Source organism: Thalassophryne amazonica, chromosome 1 (assembly GCF_902500255.1).
Source record: "Thalassophryne amazonica chromosome 1, fThaAma1.1, whole genome shotgun sequence".
In the NCBI taxonomy this organism is placed as follows: domain Eukaryota; kingdom Metazoa; phylum Chordata; class Actinopteri; order Batrachoidiformes; family Batrachoididae; genus Thalassophryne; species Thalassophryne amazonica.
Genome location: NC_047103.1, coordinates 50,111,958 through 50,132,198, shown reverse-complemented (window position 1 = coordinate 50,132,198; position 20,241 = coordinate 50,111,958). Strand labels below are relative to the sequence as shown.

At 38.1% G+C, this 20,241-nt stretch overlaps 1 protein-coding gene across 3 annotated transcripts; it reads right to left on the bottom strand.

Moving 5' to 3' along the window:
- Positions 1-559: 559 nt before the first annotated feature.
- Positions 560-20,183, bottom strand: mtfr1 (mitochondrial fission regulator 1). Of its 3 annotated transcripts, none has more exons than XM_034169637.1 (8): positions 20,117-20,183; positions 19,763-19,863; positions 10,629-10,727; positions 8,118-8,251; positions 7,751-7,989; positions 7,218-7,464; positions 1,943-2,126; positions 560-1,771 (listed from the first exon to the last, which is right to left on the bottom strand). In XM_034169637.1, the coding sequence occupies exons 2-8, from the start codon at positions 19,844-19,846 to the stop codon at positions 1,724-1,726; spliced, it is 1,035 nt and encodes a 344-aa protein (XP_034025528.1). In that variant the 5' UTR covers positions 19,847-19,863; positions 20,117-20,183; the 3' UTR covers positions 560-1,723. The 3 variants fall into 3 exon arrangements, with proteins under 3 accessions (XP_034025528.1, XP_034025522.1, XP_034025535.1); XM_034169631.1 differs by having other exon boundaries at positions 20,121-20,183; XM_034169644.1 differs by having other exon boundaries at positions 7,751-7,986; positions 20,121-20,183.
- Between the last annotated feature and the right edge of the window lie 58 nt (positions 20,184-20,241).

Genomic DNA, 20,241 nt, shown 5'->3' with positions numbered 1-20,241 from the left:
GTGAAGAAATCATGAAAAACTGTGGTTATACAACTAAATACCAGTTTAGTGATTCACAGGATTGCTAAAAAAGCAGTTTTGAACATAAGTTTGAGTTTGTAGCGTCAACAGCAGATGCTACTATTATTGTAAATACCCCCTTTTCTACTTTTTTTTTTTTTTTTACTAATAGCCCAATTTCATAGCCTTAAGAGTGTACATATCATGAATGCTTGGTCTTGTTGGATTTGTGAGAATTTACTGGTACCTTGTTTCCCATGTAACAATAAGAAAAATATTCAAAACCTGGATTAATCTTTTTAGTCACATAGCATTACTATTATTCTGAACACTACTGTACATTTGTTATTGATTTTTGTAAAATCCTGAATTAAAGCTAAACATTTAGACTTCAAGCACATCTTTAGTTCAACACCATTGTGGTGATGTACAGACCTGTAGTTTACTTAAGCAGTGAATGACTTAATACAAGTTACTTCTCACTGATCCAATGAGAAGTAAAGTAAATTTCATAATAAAACCTCAGCCCTGCCTGCTAACAGATTAAAGACAGCAAACCTTTACAAGCCATAAACTTTATTGGAACATTAATAATTCAAGGTGTCAACTCTACTGTGCAGTAAAGAAACTTCCTAATGCCCAGTTCACCTTCCCTTTAAAATGCACAGATTTGACTCTGAGCACCAATTGTGAAAATATGAACAGATGATTTACAGACATTTAAAAGCAAAGTACTGTGTGACAGCATGTTCTGTACCGCCAGGAACCTATAACACCAACGGGTGAAACACTGAAGTATATTTGAAAGCAGTACTTTGGCACTTTTGTGTAACAAGGCAGCATTTCTTTGGTCTATAGAAGAATGTTGCCAGAAACAACTCATACACAGACGCATCAATGGTTACAAAACCATGACACATCTACATACAGTTACAAACAGAAATCTTAATTTTGTGTGGGTGTACCAATATTTTTCTTTAGTTTAAGCAGTGTATCAGGGATGTGACACAAAAGGTTAAGTTTGGCATTAAAATATGGAATACAGGAACAGATATGGCTTCATAATTCAAAAGGGAGACAACATGAACTAAAAGTGAGATGAATGTATTGCAGCATTGAGACCAAGACACACATGCACGCGCGCGCACACACACACAAGAGCGATTAGCTGTGGTGACATAACTTACCCAGAAACACCAGCTAAAGAACAGGATCCTCTCAAACCTGACCCAGCTCTTATACAACCAGAATTAAACACAAATCTACAACATAAATATTTAAAAATCAATATTTACTTAATCATTATAAATATGTTAACCTTGATCATAAATTACAATCAAGACAACAAAACACAAATTCCACAATAAAAACACTTCCTTTGGACTCTTGATGGAGTAAAAGAGAGAATGTAAAACTCAATTATTCTGTATAACCACTAAAAATTCTGTAGTGTTGTTCACAAATGCAGGTGGAGTGCATCTGTTTCACCATCTTAAACAGACTTTACTAAATCAATGGGCAAACAATGTGTTCACTTTAAAACATGCTTGTAAAAGGGAATGCTAAAACAAGTTATAGAAGTGCAAAAAACAGATGTTCTGGAATCATCAGATGCAACACATGACTGAGATTTGGAGAGGTGCATTGGTTTCCCTCATACTTCAACAGAGGCAGTTGATTTTAAAAGCAGTTCATTGTGTTCACATCAGGCTGGGCCTGCACATTACAGCACGTTTCGTTTGCCAGTTGGCTTCAACAGGTGCTGTCCAAACTGCAAAACAGAAAGACTAAAGTTCAGAAGAACAGACCCTCTTACAGTTAAATGCCCACCACAAAAACATACACTATGCTTTTTAAATAAACTCACATAAAAGGAGTTTTATACTACTTGTGAAAATGCTAAATCAAAAAAAAAAAAAAAAAAAAAAAAAAAGTCTCTCACCAAAGGCGTCTCTGTTTGAGGTTTGGTCTGTGGGAGAGGGAGTTTGAATTCCTGCATGGAATCTTGTACCTCACTGTCACGTCTGTACTGATGGGCAAACTTGCGTTTTAGGGCTTCAGCGATGAGGGCTGCAGCATCTGGAGGCTCGCTGGGCTTTGGTTTGGCATCAAGCTCCCCCAAACGACTTAAGAGAGGAAAAACATCAAGTCAAAACAATGATTAGAATGTGACTGTTTACTGTAAAAACACTTCTATCAAGCGCTACTATCAATGTGTGTGTGTGTGTGTGTGTGTGTCTTGTCCGATTTCCGCACTAGTCTTCTTGAATGGTCAGTTCTTATGAACAGTCTACTACAGACAAGGACCGTATACAATTACTACTGCTTCTTCCTACTCCAGACAGCTTTACTCATACGTTACATTTACATTTCTTAACCCCTTAATGCCTGAATTTATATAGCTGTATATAAAAAATGTTTTGTGTGTGTTTTTGCCTTTAAGAAGATGGTAAATAATGTTGAGATTATTAATTTCATTTTTGCACAAAAAACAGATAGTAATATTGGGTATTCTGGTATGACTTTATGTTATAATAATAATGATGGTAGTTGCAAATTTGGCGACAACATGCATACAGGTCAATTTGATAAGTTGCATATTTGAGTCAGAGATTGTAGCATATATGCGACGATGGGTGTTAAGGGGTTATTGTAAACTCCAAAACAGACACTGACTTTGAAGGTTTCCTGTAGCAACCTCTCACTCACTCAACCTTTAAAAAAAGGACAAAAAAAAAAAAAAAAAAAAAAACAAACAAAACTGAGTGATGCTTTACTGTAAATTCTTGGCAACTGTGTCTGAGGCTAATGTTGATATCACCTCTGCTGATTTTTAGTTCATGCAGATGTGCCATTGAGCACTGACTGGGATTATCTTCCACATCCAAGACTTGTTCACTTGTGCCACACTTTGCCTCAAACAACAACAGTGGCCGGAGTGAAGGTTGTGAGTCAATTGAGAAATGTTCAAATGGATAAGATGAGGTGGTGAATAATCTCCAGTGGGCATGCACTGAAGCAGTTCTCGTTCCACTTTGTTACTAAATTTTCCTGTACGTACAGCAGATGGGGAAGAAGTGACAGACAACGTGCCAGATTTGCTTCCATTTCTGGGAGAATTTTACACCAGCTTTATCCTGCAACACCCACAGGACATTTCAGAATTAAATTCAGTTTTCTTGCATGGCCATCATGAAGGAAGTGAGGAAAACCAGGAACACAGATGGTTCCCCTCGATGCCAACTGAGTCTTCATCAAGATGAAAGTGGTCCATAGAATGAATAGTGACTCTGAAGTAACATCAAGTTATGACACTCACAGAAAAGATTATCTCCTTGCTGACATCTGGTGCTGCTGAGCCAATTTTCTACTCACACTGGATATTAATATAATAATATATTGTTTCTCTGTAACTGCAGCTCTTCAATTTGATCCTGGAGTTCTGGAAGCATCCTATGAAAGGATTAACCCTCTGGGGTCCAGGGACTATTCTCGATTTTACCATACTTGACATGAGTAATTCCCTTTTATGGTACTTTTTTACTGCAGTGGATCCAGAAAGTCTTTACAGAGCTGCACTTTTTCCGCATTTTATGTTACGGCCTTATTCCAAAATGGATAAAATTAATTTTTTCCTTAACATTCTAACTTTATTTAAGTTTATTGATTTAAAAAAAAAAAAAAAAAAAAAAAAATCACATGTACATAAGTATTCACAGCCTTTGCTATGATGCTCAAAATTCAGCTCAGGTGCATCCTGTTTCCACCGATCATCCTTGAGATGGTTCTACAGCTTAATTGGAGTCCACCTGAGGTAAATTCAGTTGATTGGATATGATTTGGAAAGACACACACATGTCTACATATAAGGTCCCACAGTTGGCAGTGCATGTCAAAGCACAAACCAAACATGAAGTCAAAGGAATTGTCTGTAGGCCTCTGAGACAGGATTGTCTTGAGGCACAAATCTGGGGAAGGGTACACAGTCATTTCTGCTGCTTTGAAGGTCCCAATGAGAACAATGACCTCCATCATCCATAAATGGAAGTAGTTCAGATCCACCAGGACTCTTCCTAAACCGGCCACCTGTCTCTGGTGACACACTCTGCCAGAGCTCCAGCATTCCTCTGTGGAGAGAGAACCTTCCAGAAGGTTCTCCTCAGGCCTGTATGGTAAAATGGCCAGACAGAAGCCACACCTTAGTAAAAGGCACATGGCAGCCCACCTGGAGTTTGACAAAAGGCACCTGAAGGACTCTCAGGCCATGAGAAACAAAATTCTCTGCTCTGATGAGACAAAGATTGAACTCCTTGGTGAATGCCAGGCATCATGTTTGGAGGTAACCAGTCACCATCCCTATAGTGAAGCATGATGGTGGCAGCATCATGCTGTGGGGATGTTTTTCAGCAACAGGAACTGGGAAACTAGTCTTGATGGAGGGAAAGATGAATGCAGCAATGTACAGAGACATCCTGGATGAAAACCTGCTCCAGAGCGCTCTTGACCTCAAACTGGGGCGACGGTTCATCTTTCAGCATGACAATGACCCTAAGCACACAGCCAAGATATCAAAGAAGTGGCTTCAGGACAACTCTGTGAATGTCCTTGAGTGGCCCAGCCAGAGCACAGACCTGAATCTGAACATCTGGAGAGATCTGAAAATGGCTGTGTACCGACACTCCCCATCCAACCTGATGGAGCTTGAGAGGTGATGCAAAGAGGAATGGGCAAAACTGCTCAAAGTCAGGTGCACCAAGCTTGCAGCATCATATTCAAGACTTGAGGCTGTAATTACTGCCAAAGATGCATCAACAAAGTATTGAGTAATTGGTGTGAATACTTACGTACAGGTGATTTTAGTTTTTTTTTTTTAAATCATTAATAAAATTGCAAAAAAAAAAAAACAAAACAAAACAACAAAACCCTTTTTCATGTCATTGTGGGATGTTGTGAGTAGAATTTTAAGGGGAAAAATTAACTTACTCCATTTTGGAATGAGGCTGTAACATAAAATGTGGGAAAGGTGAAGCACTGTGAATACTTTCTAGATGCACTGTATAATGCCCATGTGTTGCACATCAAAACATTCAGAACAATATCAGATTTCACAATATGAGTCACATTTGTTAACAAAACTGTATGGAAAAATAATTTGATTCAAACTGAGGAAAAAAATAATAAAATTCCGTTTTGATGCAAGGAATAACTTCAAGTGTCGTTGGCCGCAAAAGTGGTATATATATATATATATAAAAAAAAAAAAAAAAGGTAGATCAGTGTATAACAAATGTTAAATTAACATAAGTAATTTCATTTGTAGAGTCTGTTATTGTCACTCTACCTTACCAAATGTCAGAGGTATAATGCCCATGTGCTACATAACAAAATGTTCAAAGGAATCTCAGCTTTCAAGATGCGAGACATATTCATCTAGAACACTATAGGAAATTTGTCTCTAAATATGAAAAACAAGACTGCTCTGAGAGTGCGATATCCCCCACTGGCTAATGCTGCTTTTGTACAAGTGTTTGCTACATTCTGGTAGTATTTCAAGATATACGATAGTTGATTTCAGAATGCAGATACCATCTTATGAAACTGGCAGTATCTAGGTTTGTTAATCTAGGGCCATAACTCTGTCAAGATGTATCAATCTTGTACAATATTACAACATGCATATTATCAACCTATAACAAGGAATTGTACCACATTCCCCAAAATTCCTACAATAAATGTAAGAGGAGTTGATTTCAGAATGCAGGCACCCAATCATGAAACTGAAAGATTTGTTAATCAAGAGCCATCACTCTGGTAAAATGTGCCTAACTCAAACAATATGATAATAAACATATTACTAACCTATAACAAGGACTTGTACCAAGTTTCATGAGACAGAGACACAACATAATCCACCTCCAGGCCTTTAGCCAGTGGAGGATTAAAAGACAAACAAAAAGCTAAACTAAAAATTTTATTCCATTCTTTAAATCTTTAGCAAAAATAGTTTTATTCATGAGGATGAACTGTTTTGGTGCTAGAAATGGTTTACCAAAGTGTGTGTGTGTGTGAGAGTGAATAAAAGCGTGGTGCAACGCAGCAGCTCCAACCAGTGGAAACTGCCAATGGCAAGAGACGCATTCAAATTCTACAATGAAATAAAATCACTCGCCAGGTCCAGCTAAATGTTCTGTCTTCAGTCTATCCAGAAATATCCTTCAGTCATGAAAAGTGGAAAGCCCCTAACAAAAAACAGTTTGTTTGCTCTGTTTGGGAAAAAGTAAGCTTATCAAATGATCTCTCCACATGTTTATCCCATGACAATTTTCTTTGTCTGTGGGGCTACATAAAAATTAAGTGTTTTCAGGCTGATAAGACTGTTCTTTTAGCATTTAGTGGTACGTTTCGGTGTGAATCCTCCACAGAGATGCTGTGCTCTGTCTGCAGCATGGAAAGTGAGACAGACAGGACTTTCTACAGCCTGTTGGATTGCTTTTGAATCAAAGATTAGTCTAAAACAGGCATTTAAACAAGAGGTGACACACTATAGTTTCAGGAGGTGGTTGAATGAAGTCTCTGTGACAATCAGTCATTGATGTATTAAAAAGAAACACGGCAAAAAACAGAGTTGAACATGTCTGTATACCTGTGGACCCTAGAGAGTTAAAGAAAGATGATGTCATATGTTCTGGACAGTGTAAATCCCACTGAAATTGTGGTATTTGGGTAATATATACATAATGTGTAATAATAAAAAAAAAAAAAAATAAATTAACTAAATTTTGAAGTGTGTTATTTCACATTCCATTTAAAACCTTCAAATTTTAGGTGACTACAGGACAGTCTCAAAGAACTCATCAGGTGTTCACTCCCTATGCTGCCCCCAACTTTAAAACCATTGCAAATGAGCAGCATGTAATGCTGGTAGAAAGACATGACAACAAGTTTCCAGACTTCCCCATTCCAAAAAACACACACACCATAAATTCATCACTCATCAAATCAGAGGTGCTCACATCAGTTCCTGGAGGACACCTGTCCTACAGGTTTTTATGTCTACGTGCTGTACTCACACCTGTTTATTTAATTCTTGAGTTTCCTAGCTCCTCATTAGCTGAACACACCTAGAGTTAATCAACTGTGCAGGGGGAGAAACAACATGCATGGAAGGTACCTTCCAGGAACAGATTTGAGCAGGACTGACCTACGTAGACACGCACCTTTTGACTGATCGCAACTTGACTTTGTTCAAGTCTTTTAGAACGTCGAGCATGTTGGGAATGTCAGCTGACTTGAACGTGGAGTCCAAACCTGTCTGCCTGTCCGTTTTCTTTCCTCTCCGCTCCTTTATCAAGTCGATTGCTGAAAAGGTCTGTTGACTCAAGGGCGGGGGAGGGGGGGGTGGAGGAGGAGGGTGATGCAGGGTGCCACAGGGTAGAGGGGGAGGAGGTGCCCCTACAGCTGAAGCTTGGGTCAAACAAAGCAGTGGGGGGAGAGAAGAAAGGCAGTGATAATATGAGGTTCTGCTGCCATCTGGTGGACACATTATGTTATTATAATTTGGGGAACCATGCGTGCGCGCGCACACACACACACACACACACACACACACACACACACACACACACACACACACACACACACACACACACACACACACACACACACACACACACACACACACACACACACACACACACAAGCTTATGCAGACATTCAAAACACAAAGAGAGAAAGCTTGTGTTGGACAGACCTGGCTGTGCGATCTTTTCCTGAGCCAGGACGATCTGTGCTATCTGGGCTCTGAGTTTGGCAAGTTCAGTCTCTAGGGCACTGATTTTCTCAATGGTTTCGTTGTTAGCAGTGGTTGACCCCTGAAGGTCCAGAGCCTCACTGTGCAGGGTGGGTAATGACCTCTGGCGAGGAAAGGGTTTCTTCTGAGGACGAGGCTGACAGGCTCTGAACACAAAGCCTTCTGGCAACGCCAACCTTCTTCGGTAAAGTAAAACACTATTACAGATTAGCAAGAGAATCTATAAACTACTGAAGGAGCCCGTTCTTAAATAAGCTTATCTCTCGGTGCTGGAGATGAACTCTTTCATTCTATACCACCATCTTACCTGGGTCTGCCAAAGAAGTCTTCTTCATCATCCCCATCCTGTTCGATCCAAGTGATGTCTGCCAGAGATGCAACCAGAAAGCCCTGCTGCCTGGTGTCAGTCAAAAAACCTGCATCCCCCGTGTACGGATGAAGCTGTCAAAGAGGATGACCAAATATGTTCAACATTCAGACCAAAATTGGAGAAACATGCCAGAACACAAGTACAACATTGTATTGAAGGCCTGAAAGCTGGTGGTAATCACAGTAATGGGAGTGGGTTCTCAAAGACTCACAACAATAAATGCAGTCAGAAAATGCTGTTTTTGAGCTATACCAATGACTATTATATTCATTTACAAGAGCTGCAGTGCAAAGCTCAGGCAGTAGAGTGCACACAAACCAAAACTCCTATTTTGTTTTAATGCAAATGTCTCAACTTGTTACACAAGAACAATTTGGTGAGCTGAAATATTCTGCAAATTGTGTATAAGCACTTAGTGGAAAGCATCTTTTACCCTGATCATGTGGTACAACAATTTTAATTTCAAGAGACAGAATAAACTGGAATAAGCTGCAGAATATTATAAATAAGGCTTCCAAAATTTAAGAAAAACCACAAAAACAACTCAAAATTTTGAATGAACTCTTTAAGATGTAAAGTTGACAGAATTATTAACCCCTTAATGCCCGAATTTATATAGCTGTATATAAAAATTGTTTTGTGTGTGTTTTTGCCTTTAAGTAGATGGTAAATAATGTTGAGATTATTAATTTCATTTTTGCAAAAACTAGATAGTAATATTGGGTATTCTGGTAATGACTATATGTTATAATAATAATGATGGTATGTTGCAAATTTGCGACAACGGGCATACAGGTCAATTTGGTAAATTGCATATTTGAGTCGATGGGCGTTAAGGGGTTAATGAGCCATCACATCCACTGTATAGAGAATTTGAACATGTACCCTCAGGGAGACAATACCCTGTAGATTAATAAAAGCAAAGAGAACTATCGAGAAGAAATCCTTTGTCCCATGAGCTCTTAGTTTTAAATGAAGTCAGCATCCAGTAGACCTGGGCCCCAGGACTGTTCTCCTGACTTTGCAGCAGGTTAATAATGTAGTATGCAACATCCCCGCAAGCTGTATTATTACCATTATTATACCTTGTATTTTTATACTTACCAAATCACAACAAAGCACCTTGATGCAGCTTTGTTGTGATTTGATGCTGTATAAATGAAATAAATTGAATTATTATAGAAACATATATAGGCTGACTTGTGTATTTAGATATGTTTTTTTTTTATACAATACAAAGTGCTTTCCCAAAACACACAATCACTAGTTAATTAAAACGATTATTTTATTGTTGTGCGCTGCAATGTATGGCATTTTTTAAACATGTTTCATTGTCAAACCAAATGCCAATTTTCACATTGTGGACAATAAAGTTGTCATATTCTAAAAATGGTTCTCAAGTTTCAAATTTGTCATTGAGACAGATTACAGACACATCATGCATTGCGTGTTAGCTAGTGTTTCTTACTTTTGATGCCTTACAGAAAATCCATTATGCTGAATGCCAAGCCAAATCCACACCTTCATTATTTGTTTCATCTTTGCAGTTACTGTTATTTGGACAAACACATTTTGGGCTAAAATATCTATTTGAAGAGTCAATACTTTGTCAGAAAAGATTAGGTCAGTCACAATGACTGTACTGGCATTTGCACATAATGTAGATTCAAGAGTTGAAGAAACACACCAAATTTGACTGTCAAAGCGATCACACCAGAGCTTTAGTGGTAACTTAAAAAGGCACTTTTCAGTTCATCGCCACACTTTTAATAAAGAGTTCAGTTAACTCAGCACAAGCTTGTTGTGTGCTGCTGAACAAACTGACCTAAAGCGTACATACTCCATTTTCCATAGCAAGGGAGGGTAGCTGGAGACAGAAGAAAAAGAGAAAGCACAGGTTTGAAGGAGAGAGAGAAAGTATTTTCAGTTTTTAGAATTGCATGCCACGGAAGAGAAAATCCTCAAGCATTCCATTTCCTCCATAATATTATGCAAGTTTGTGTATTCCTGCGTAAAATATGTATATATTGTATGATACCAATCAAGTTCAGGGTTCTCTGAACATTTTTTTTTTTTTAAATATCATTAATTACAAAGTGAAAACAAATAACATTTGGCATTATAAAAAGTAAAATATGTACCACTTATTTGACCAGGGGTGCACAAACATCTTTCCCAACACACACTCTATGTTATAATAAAGCAACATCTTTATTACGAATACGTCACTCACTGCTTATGGTGCAAAATATAGAACAATATAGAAGATGAAAACAAAGGGTTACCTTTTTTTTTTTGCTCACATTGCTGTGATTATAACTCACAGAGACAGAAGAGAAAACAGAACTAAGTTGACCATTTTCATAAAAACGATGGTATTCGAAAGAAAGAGACATGCCTGTCAAACATACATGTCCATAGTCAATGATCTTGAAGCACTTTGCTTACCTGAAAATGGACCCTGGGACAGGGTTTAAGAGGAAGACTGGTAGCTATTCTCCTCACTATACTTCTTGAGGACCCATACGGCTTGGCTGATCCAAAAACCTACAAAACAAAAACTCCATGAAAAGTGATACAGCGACAAGTAATTTAGGAGAAAACACACTTCAAACAGCTGGTTTTCTGTGAATGAATAAGATCGGTTTAGCTTCCTGGTGTACCAAGAACTTGTCAGAGTTTGAGAAACTGTCACTGCTGGTTTTTTTTTTTTTTTTTTAGATTTTTAGTGTGTGTGTGGGGGGGGGGGGGGGGGGGGGGGGGGAGGAATACACTAGCTCCACAATATTACTGAATACATATCACAACACATAATTACTCATTCACAATAGTTATAGGAAAAGTAATCCGTTGGTGAATGTTTACCTTGGAAAAAAAAATATTGTAAAGTATCAATTCTAATTGTTGAAATGATCAATTTCCTACTTATTTTATGAATCATTATGATTCTTCTGCAAGGTCTTCCATGCAGTAGATAACATTTCATGGTATCACAATACTAAAACAAAACAAACACCCCACCCTCCAAACACACACAAGTCAATACAGGCTTCACAATACCTGATGCATCGTTCCACCCCTCATTTTGTAGTACATTAACAGTGTGTTTATCAGACACAGACAGACAGTCACAAGGGATAAATGATCCACTCCAATGAAACTGTGGCCAGTTTACAAAAACATGTTAAAATATGTTAAATTGCATTTCAGGCTTTTTTTTTCCCCAACATAAGGGGGCTCCCGCCAGTCCCCAAGGGTGTAGCATAGACGAAATTGCTCTATTTCATTTATGTATGGGTCAAATGCGACCATACACCCTGACCAGTTTGTCAGTACACGTCAACAGCACCCACCATACACTGATCTGATCTTAAAGCCAGAGTGTGGCATTGTGGCTAGCAACTCCAGTGAGCCACATAGAATAACTGCTGTGCACAAAAGTATTGCTAAGAACTGTTTATTGTGAATCTGCTGAAAATAAAATTAATGGTAAATCGCACATTTCACTCAGTTTTTACTGTTAAATTCTTTCTTAAAAATGTGCTGAGCCCTAATCATACTCACACAAGCCACTGAATGAATGAGTGAATGTTTAAGCAAGTGAGGAGCTGGTTTCTTTGACCTCTAAAGCTGGGCAGACACTGTACGATATTTTCAATCGTTGTACTCGGCTCCAGCTCAAACTGTACGACAAAACCGCAGGGTGTAAAAGTTCAGAGCGCACGATTTATGTTCTCACACTGTATGGCCCGATGCTCTGATGCAGATGTTCAAAAAACACGTCGGACTCGTGTTTCTGGAAGCAAAACGCAAACAGAAGCTTTTTTTTCCTTTTAAACTTTATTTACATTTCTTATTTTTACAAAAACTCCCAAACAGATGATCACTGTTATGCTCTCTCGTAGACGCTTGTAGCACTGCTTCAACAGCGCGACACCCTCACGAGGGCCGACTAGAATATCAAACAGGTTTGATTTCATCAGGAGGTGGTCATGGGAGGTTAAATGCAGCTCATTGCACCATGTATACTACACAATGCAGGACGCACGATTAAGAAACTCTGTGCGATCCAAAAAATTCTCGCACAAGTGAAAAATTGGCTCAAAAAGGGCCAAAACTTGCACAGTGTAAGCCCAGCTTAATGTAGGCTAAAGTGATGGTCTCAGCTTCCTGAGATGTAAAGGACCCGCTGTTCACAGGCAGCCTTCTAAAGTGCCAAACTACAAATGCAGTGCACCATTTCAACTTGTTGAGGAGGCTACTCAAAGCTGACAATAGAGATTGCCCAGAATAGTAAATGAAAGGTATCTTTTCCATCAACACAAAGCCTAAACTCACAAGGCAGAAGTAGCCACAGCTGCTGTGCAAGACTGTGGCTACTAGCTGAATGACCAACACCATATACCTGGGGGATGGGGGAGTGGATAGGAACAATTATTGAATGAATGATGCATGTGCCACTGAAGTAGACAAGTGGTCTAGAAATCTGTGAACATGCTCACAAAATGTTACTGCCACACACACACGAATGAATTTATTCAGCACACGCAGGCTCAACAAAAAAATCTCATAAAACAATTCCACAAAAAAAAAAAAAACTTATATATACCCACCCTTTTACCATCATATATATGGTCAAAGCATCTGTCTAGGAAATAATTTATGGCTGATAGAAAGATGAAAGGTGGAAGTCTTCATACCAATGTCAATATTGGCCCTGCATTTGTCAGTCTACCATAAAGTCGCTGCACCTGTTTGACACTGTTGGTCTGTGCCAAAACAAAATTTTTGTTCTTCATCCAAATTTCTCTATGTTGGACGACCTCCATCCATCACTTATGTTCTCCACCCCCCTTCCAAATAAGCAAACAACAAAGAGTCAAGTAATTAGATCAATTAATTTTGTTGTGAACAGCATATGATTGATTCTGATGCGATGAATGCTTCTAAAACGTCAGTAGCGTGCTTGTCTACCTTCTAGTGTTTTTGGCATCCTTGGAGTTCATATTTCCACCAGTTTCCTCCTCTGTGAACTCAGTATATTATACACACACACACACGTACATATATATACACACATACATATACACATATTAGCAGTGTCATTGTATATTCATGTCACTTTAGTTAAGGTGTAATACAGGGATGAGAATGGCAAAGAAAAAAAATTCTGAAAATCAGCGAGGGCCTGAGGGTCGCTGTAGATATCTAGTCATTTTTGAATGGTTATCTATTAAAGAGTAAAAATGGAAGGAAATCAACTGTAAAGCTTGAAAGAAGTTTCTGTAGGAATTATTTATCCATAAGGGCTTTCTGCCAGGAGCTCTGTCTAGATACATTTAATTATAATAACTCTGCTAACCACCCCTTTGAATCTGAAAATGATCCTGATACCTTTTTCAGTGAGAATATTGTGAGACAGTGCAAATATTTTACAGAAGAACATTCAAAATTATAAAATCAATGATGAAGATTTTTCATTATACATTTCAACAGCAGAAGTCTTTCTCATAATCTGTCCACTATTAATGATTGTTTGAAAACATCCAAAAAAACGTTTTTGTTATTGCAATTTCAGAAACATGGTTAAATGAGGATAATAAAGATCTGGTATATCTTGATGGTTATGAATTGTTCCTGGTTAATAGGCAGACGAGAAGGGGCGGAGGCGTTGCATTGTTTGTAAGGTCAGATTATAATTGTAAACTCATTAACAACATGTCATTTACAGTGGACAACATCATGGAATGTGTTACCATAGAAATTACATCTATAAACTCCAAAAACATAGTTGTTAGTTGCATTTCCAGAGCTCCTGGGACAAATATTGACATCTTGAAGACATTATCTTAGGAATGTACAACAAAATCAACAGAAATAAGCATTTATTTGTCTGTGAGATTTCAATATAGATTTTTTAAACTCTCACAATCATCCACAATTACCTCATTTATAAACACCTTGTACTGTTAGGACTGTTTCCAACCATCATTCATCCTAGCAGAATAACTATGGATACAACAACTCTCATTGACAATATTTTAACTAACGTTATATCCGGTAATCATAGTGGGGGACTACTGGTCAGTGATATCAGTGATCACTTGCCAGTTTTCTCAGTCTTTGCATTGGAGGGTTGTTGTATGTATCGAAGCAATATCAAATTCATGAGTAGAAAAGTAACACCTGAAACAATTGATAACTTAAGGGAGGATTTATCAAGTCAGAACTGGTCAGATGTTTTTGTTGATGATGTTGACAGGTCATATGATGCTTTCATTTCCATTTTTTCCAGTTTGTATAATAAACACTGGCCATTTGTTGACAAAATATATAGAAATCAATATAGCAACAAACCATGGATAACTAAGGGGCTTCAGAGGGCATGTAAAAAGAAAAACGTACTATATAAACAATTCATAAAACTACGAACTAAGGAAGCTGAAAGTAAGTATAAAACATATAAGAATAAGTTAATCAATATCATGAGACTCAGTAAAAAAAGATATTATGAGTTACTTGTCAAAAATAGAAATAACATCAAAAACACATGGAACATATTAAATGAAATAGTAAAAAAAGAATAGAGTAACTAGAGATTATCCTTCATTTTTCAGAGTAACAACGAGTCTATTGCTGAACACTTTAATGAATACTTCGTTAATGTGGGTAAAAATCTTGCCAGTAAAATTGACTCATCAACTAATAACTTCTGGGTAAATAATTCAACGTTTAACAAATCTGTTTCAATGTTCATTGGTGGTACTCATGAAAGGGAAATACTTGATCTGGTTCATGGTTCAAAAAGTAAGAAATCGACTGATTTTAATAATTTGGATATGGCTTATTAAAAAAAGTAATTGATTGTATAGTAAAACCGTTCAATTATATTTGCAATATGTCACTAAGTACTGGTAAATTTCTTTCTCAATGAAAATAGCCAAAGTAATTCCTCTGTTTAAACTGGTAAGAAACACACATTTTCTAATTATAGACCTATATCACTCCTGCCACAATTTTCCAAAATTTTGGAAAAAATATTTGCTAAAAGATTAAATGATTATTTACTGAAGCATAACATCATTTGTGAAGAACAATATGGATTCAGAAGGTCTCGAACTACATCACATGCTTTGATGGACTTTGTGGAAAGTATAGCAACTGCAATTGAACAATAAACAATACACAATAGGTGTTTTTTTGATTTACAGAAAGCATTTGACACAATTAACCACGGAATACTATTAATTAAACTGCAGAAATATGGAATCAGAGGTCTGGCATATGAATGGATAGCTAGTTATTTACAAGGCAGACTTCAGTATGTTCAATTCAATAATACAAATTCTGAACTCAGGGATGTCACATGTGGGGTGCCGCAGGGCTCAGTGCTGGGTCCTTTGTTGTTTATAATCTATATAAATGATATAAGTTGAGTGTCGAGTTCACTGAGATATGTCCTTTTTGCGGATGATACAACTGTGTTCTGTAGCGGTGAAAATCTTGAACAGCTTCTGGACATAGTGGAGAAAGAACTGGAAAAATTTAAGGTTTGGTTTGACGCTAATAAGTTGTCACTCAACCTTGGGAAAACTAAATGTATTATATTGGAAATAAACAGGCACCCAATGTAAAAATTTAACATTAAACAATAAGGAAATTGAGTTAGTAACAGAGAATAAATTTTTAGGTGTTATAATTGATAATAAACTTAGCTGGAAACCACATATAAATTATGTGAAATCAAAATTGTCAAAAACTATAGCCATTTTGTATAAAGCCAAAGACCTACTGCCGCAAGAAAGGTTACTTACTTTATATCATTCTCTGATGGTACCATATATGACATATTGTGTTGAGGGGAAACACTTACAAATCAAATACCAATCCAATATCCTTTTGCAAAAACGAGCCATACGAATCATCTGCAATAAACAATATCGTGAACCAACTCATTCTCTATTTGTGTCTTTAAATTTATTAAAATTCATAGATTTGGTCGATTACATTACAATTCAAACTTTATTTCGAGCGAAAAACCAAGCCTTACCGAGACATGTCCAGAGTCTGTTCCGATTGAGGGAATCCAGATATAGTTTAAGAGGTTGTGCAATTTTTATGAAACCACCAGTAAGAACAAATGTAAAGGGTTTTTGTGTGTCTGTGGTTGGGGTGAGGAAATGGAACAAATGTTCAACAGAGGTTAGAATGAGTAGTACCTTAGTAAGATTTAAGAAACTACTCAAAAAGAACATCATGTCTAAGTATCATAAAGAAGCAAATATAATTTGATTTATATGGAATGTTCAATTTATAAGTGGGACTTATTGTATATTTGAATGTGTGGGTATGTATATGCGTATGTAGATATACAGATATGGGTAGGTGTATATGTATATAAGTGACTGTGTATATATCTATGTTTGTAAAGTATATACGTATGTATATAGGTATATATGGCACAGCCCAAGCAGAGGGTCACCCCCAAGAGCCTGGTCTGCTTGAGGTTTCTTCCTTATAGGGAGTTTTTCCTCACCACAGTTGCCTAGTGCTCGCTCTGGGGGTTGGTAAGGTTAGTCCTTACTGGCGTAAAGTGCCTTGATTCGACTTTCTTGTGATCTGGTACTATATAATTATAAGTGAATAGTATATTGATGTGTATGTCTGTGTGTCGACATGTAGTAGTGAATTTGTATTTATGTAAATATGACTGATTAGAATTGTTGGACTTGTACTAGCAGGGGTGGGCGCTAATAAGCTTTGCTTCAGCCCACACCCTTTCGGACTCACTAGTTTTGTCTGTGTTTGTTTGTGGAATTGTTCATTTTTTTTCTATTTGAATATTTTGTGTGCCAAATAAAAAACTTTGTCACTAAATACTTGAAAGACACTAGACTCATCAAAAGGATTTAGTCCTGCTACAACGGACTAATGCAGCAGGTGGTAGCAATGCAACAATGAGGATGCCAGCTGCCATTGTACACCACAAAAGAAGAGTTTGCTTGTTTTCTCCACACGGTCACGTTTTGAGAAAAAGCGCATTTCGTGTCAAAATAAAGCCATAAAATACATTTTTTTTTTAATTTAGTGGTTTTATATGATGAATAAACGGAATGTGGAAACAAATTTTTATGAAAATCCGTATACAAACAGAGGTTTTGCAGCGCTGAATTTCACTTCAGTATGTGCACAGTATAAATAAGGGTGCCACTCTTAATAATTTCAGTGATTGTAAACACATTTTAACTGCATGAATAGAATTATTGGACATGCACCTGAGCACTGAATGTTCGGTCGCTGACCAATGTCAGAAGCTCAGCACTCCTGTTACCAGTACGAGTGCTGTGGTCTTTGCGGCTCGCTGCGCCTCTTCCGCTCTCTTCTGGAGCCAGGCAGATTAGTCTGTTTAATATTAACTTTATGACATGTTTCTTCGTCTTGCAGTGTTCTTCCAAGGTTTTGTTGATGAAATCCAAACATAACGTGCAGAGGGTTTTACCGGTAAGCTCAACCTTGTGGTCCACTTAAACCTTTTTTTTTTTTTTTTTTTTTTTACACACCACTATCGATGTCTTTAACGCGGTCTTCATCCTCAATCTCTGTAATTCTGGCCATGTTACAGACGCAGCTCGACAGACCAAAAACTTGCAGAAATTCAAAACGTCCATATCCAAGTACGTTAAGTGACTTTAGATTTACAGAGACTCTGATTGGCTGAAAGTTTGTTGTTGTAGAAAAGTAACCAATGACATCTCGTGTTTTAGCTTGCAGTTTCAGCAATGCGGTTCCGTGTATATGAGGAAAGGTTTAACAAGTATGGCTGGCCGCGCTGCACCTCCACCCCTCACCGCAATTTTTCTCAACGGATTTACGATGATCTCAGAAATGGCCCAGAAATCCAGAAAAAGTCAGAAATCCACGGAAGATTGTCATCTCAGGTAATAAGTTGCATTGCATTGTGTGTATGTTGTCATCATTCATTTTCATAGAGCAATTTGTGATATTCATGAGACTCACGTGAATGATGATAAAAAAGTGACAGCATGCTGCCCTTCCAGTGCCTGGTGAGAGAAATCGCTCAGGACTTCAAGACTGACCCCTGCTTTCAGAGCTCCGCTGTGATGCTCTACAGGAGGCCAGAGAAGCTGACCTGGTCGGCAGCTTGCGGATCAGCAGCTTGGTGGATTTCTGGTAGCGGTGGATCTCTCTCAGCGCCACAGTGCCAGGCCTGTAACGGCGACGCTTCTTCACACCGCCGGTATCCGGAGCGCTCTTCCGGGTGGCTTTGGTAGCGAGGCATTTCCTCTGAGCGTTTCCTCCGGTGGATTTACGGGCGGTCTGCTTGGTTCTGGCCATATTAAGCTTACGCTGTGAAACTGCCGGACACTTCGTTACATTGTCATTAAATTAATTATCCGGTACAACATACGGATCCACTGAACAAACTGTTACACATCGATCACGATAAACAGCTTTATCTCGAGGGTTTAAAGCCTCGTAATAAGCTTTCATTCTCTCTATTTTCTTTCACACGCCAGCCGCGTAGCAATCCACGATGGAGACGGGACCAAATCGGTCACGTAATTGAAAACCCTCTATATCTCTCATTAGAGGTGGGCGATACCGGGAATTTTGGTATTGATCCGATACCAAATAAATACAGGCCCAGTATCACTGATATCAATACTGACACTTTTTCATATTAAGCTTCATACATCCAAAGGATCCAAAGACCTAGGATAGAATTTTGCCAAACATTGTACATGACAACAAAATACTTTATTATTACAATCAACATTTTGTTGAAAAAATTATCACTCAATCAACTCAATCAATCAACTTTTTTCTTATATAGCGCCAAATCACAACAAACAGTTGCCCCAAGGCGCTCCATATTGTAAGGCAAGGCCATACAATAATTATGAAAAACCCCAACGGTCAAAACGACCCCCTATGAGCAAGCACTTGGCAACAGTGGAAAGGAAAAACTCCCTTTCAACAGGAAGAAACCTCCAGCAGAACCAGGCTCAGGGAGGGGCAGTCTTCTGCTGAGACTGGTTGGGGCTGAGGGAAAAAGACATGCCGTGAAGGGGGGCAGAGATCGATCACTAATGATTAAATACAGAGTGATGCATACAGAGCAAAAAGAGAAAGAAACAGTGCATCATGGGAACCCCCCCACAATCTACGTCTAAAGCAGCATAACCAAGGGATGGTCCAGGGTCACCCGATCCAGCCCTAACTATAAGCCTTAGCGAAAAGGAAAGTTTAAGCCTAATCTTAAAAGTAGAGAGGGTATCTGTCTCCCTGATCTGAATTGGGAGCTGGTTCCACAGGAGAGGAGCCTGAAAGCTGAAGGCTCTGCCTCCCATTCTACTCTTACAAACCCTAGGAACTACAAGTAAGCCCGCAGTCTGAGAGCCCACCTCTATCTCTCATGTGTCTTGACGGTCAAATGCCATCACGAGATCCTTATCTAAACTTATGTCCCCCCAAAAAAATAAATAATCTGTGTCACATCGCGAGTGGAACTGAATCAGGATCAAGAATGACAGAATCAAGTATTCATTACTGTAACATACCAGGTCCATTTCGATCCGTGTGTAGTCTTTACTCATTGCTGTCGGCGTTTTTTTCCACACATAGAAATCAACAGCTGAGAGCATTAACACAATAGAGCAATCTGGAGAAAAATCAAGAGTGGAGATTTATAATATATAAAGATACTTTGAAAACAGCAGTATAGAGGCGAACACGTTAGCTTAACAAGCTAACTAAGGAGCGGGTAGTTTGGCTAACATGTTGTAGCAGGCTAACTACACTAAAACTTTACCAAACACTGAGTAAACTATCAAGGTTTATGAATGGAACGTCAAATTTTACACATAGAAAGCTACTTTACGCTAATACTCAAAAATAACTTTATGTCTACGTACTTACATTGCTTGTCAATTTTCAGAGTTTTCCACCTTATCGAAGAGACGTCTGAATTCTACATTTACAACTGAAAAATGTGGGAGAAACTTTGTAAAACGGTTGAGCCAATTGGGTGCGTGGGCGG

Excerpts from the sequence above, each read along its gene's own strand:
- mtfr1 (XM_034169637.1), bottom strand. The coding sequence starts at position 19,846 with ATGCTCTCAGCTGTTGATTTCTATGTGTGGAAAAAAACGCCGACAGCA. Across the intron at positions 8,252-10,628 it reads GTCCCAGGGTCCATTTTCAG|CTTCATCCGTACACGGGGGA; the intron begins GTAAGCAAAGTG and ends CCTCTTTGACAG. Across the intron at positions 7,990-8,117 it reads GACTTCTTTGGCAGACCCAG|AAGGTTGGCGTTGCCAGAAG; the intron begins GTAAGATGGTGG and ends ACTTTACCGAAG.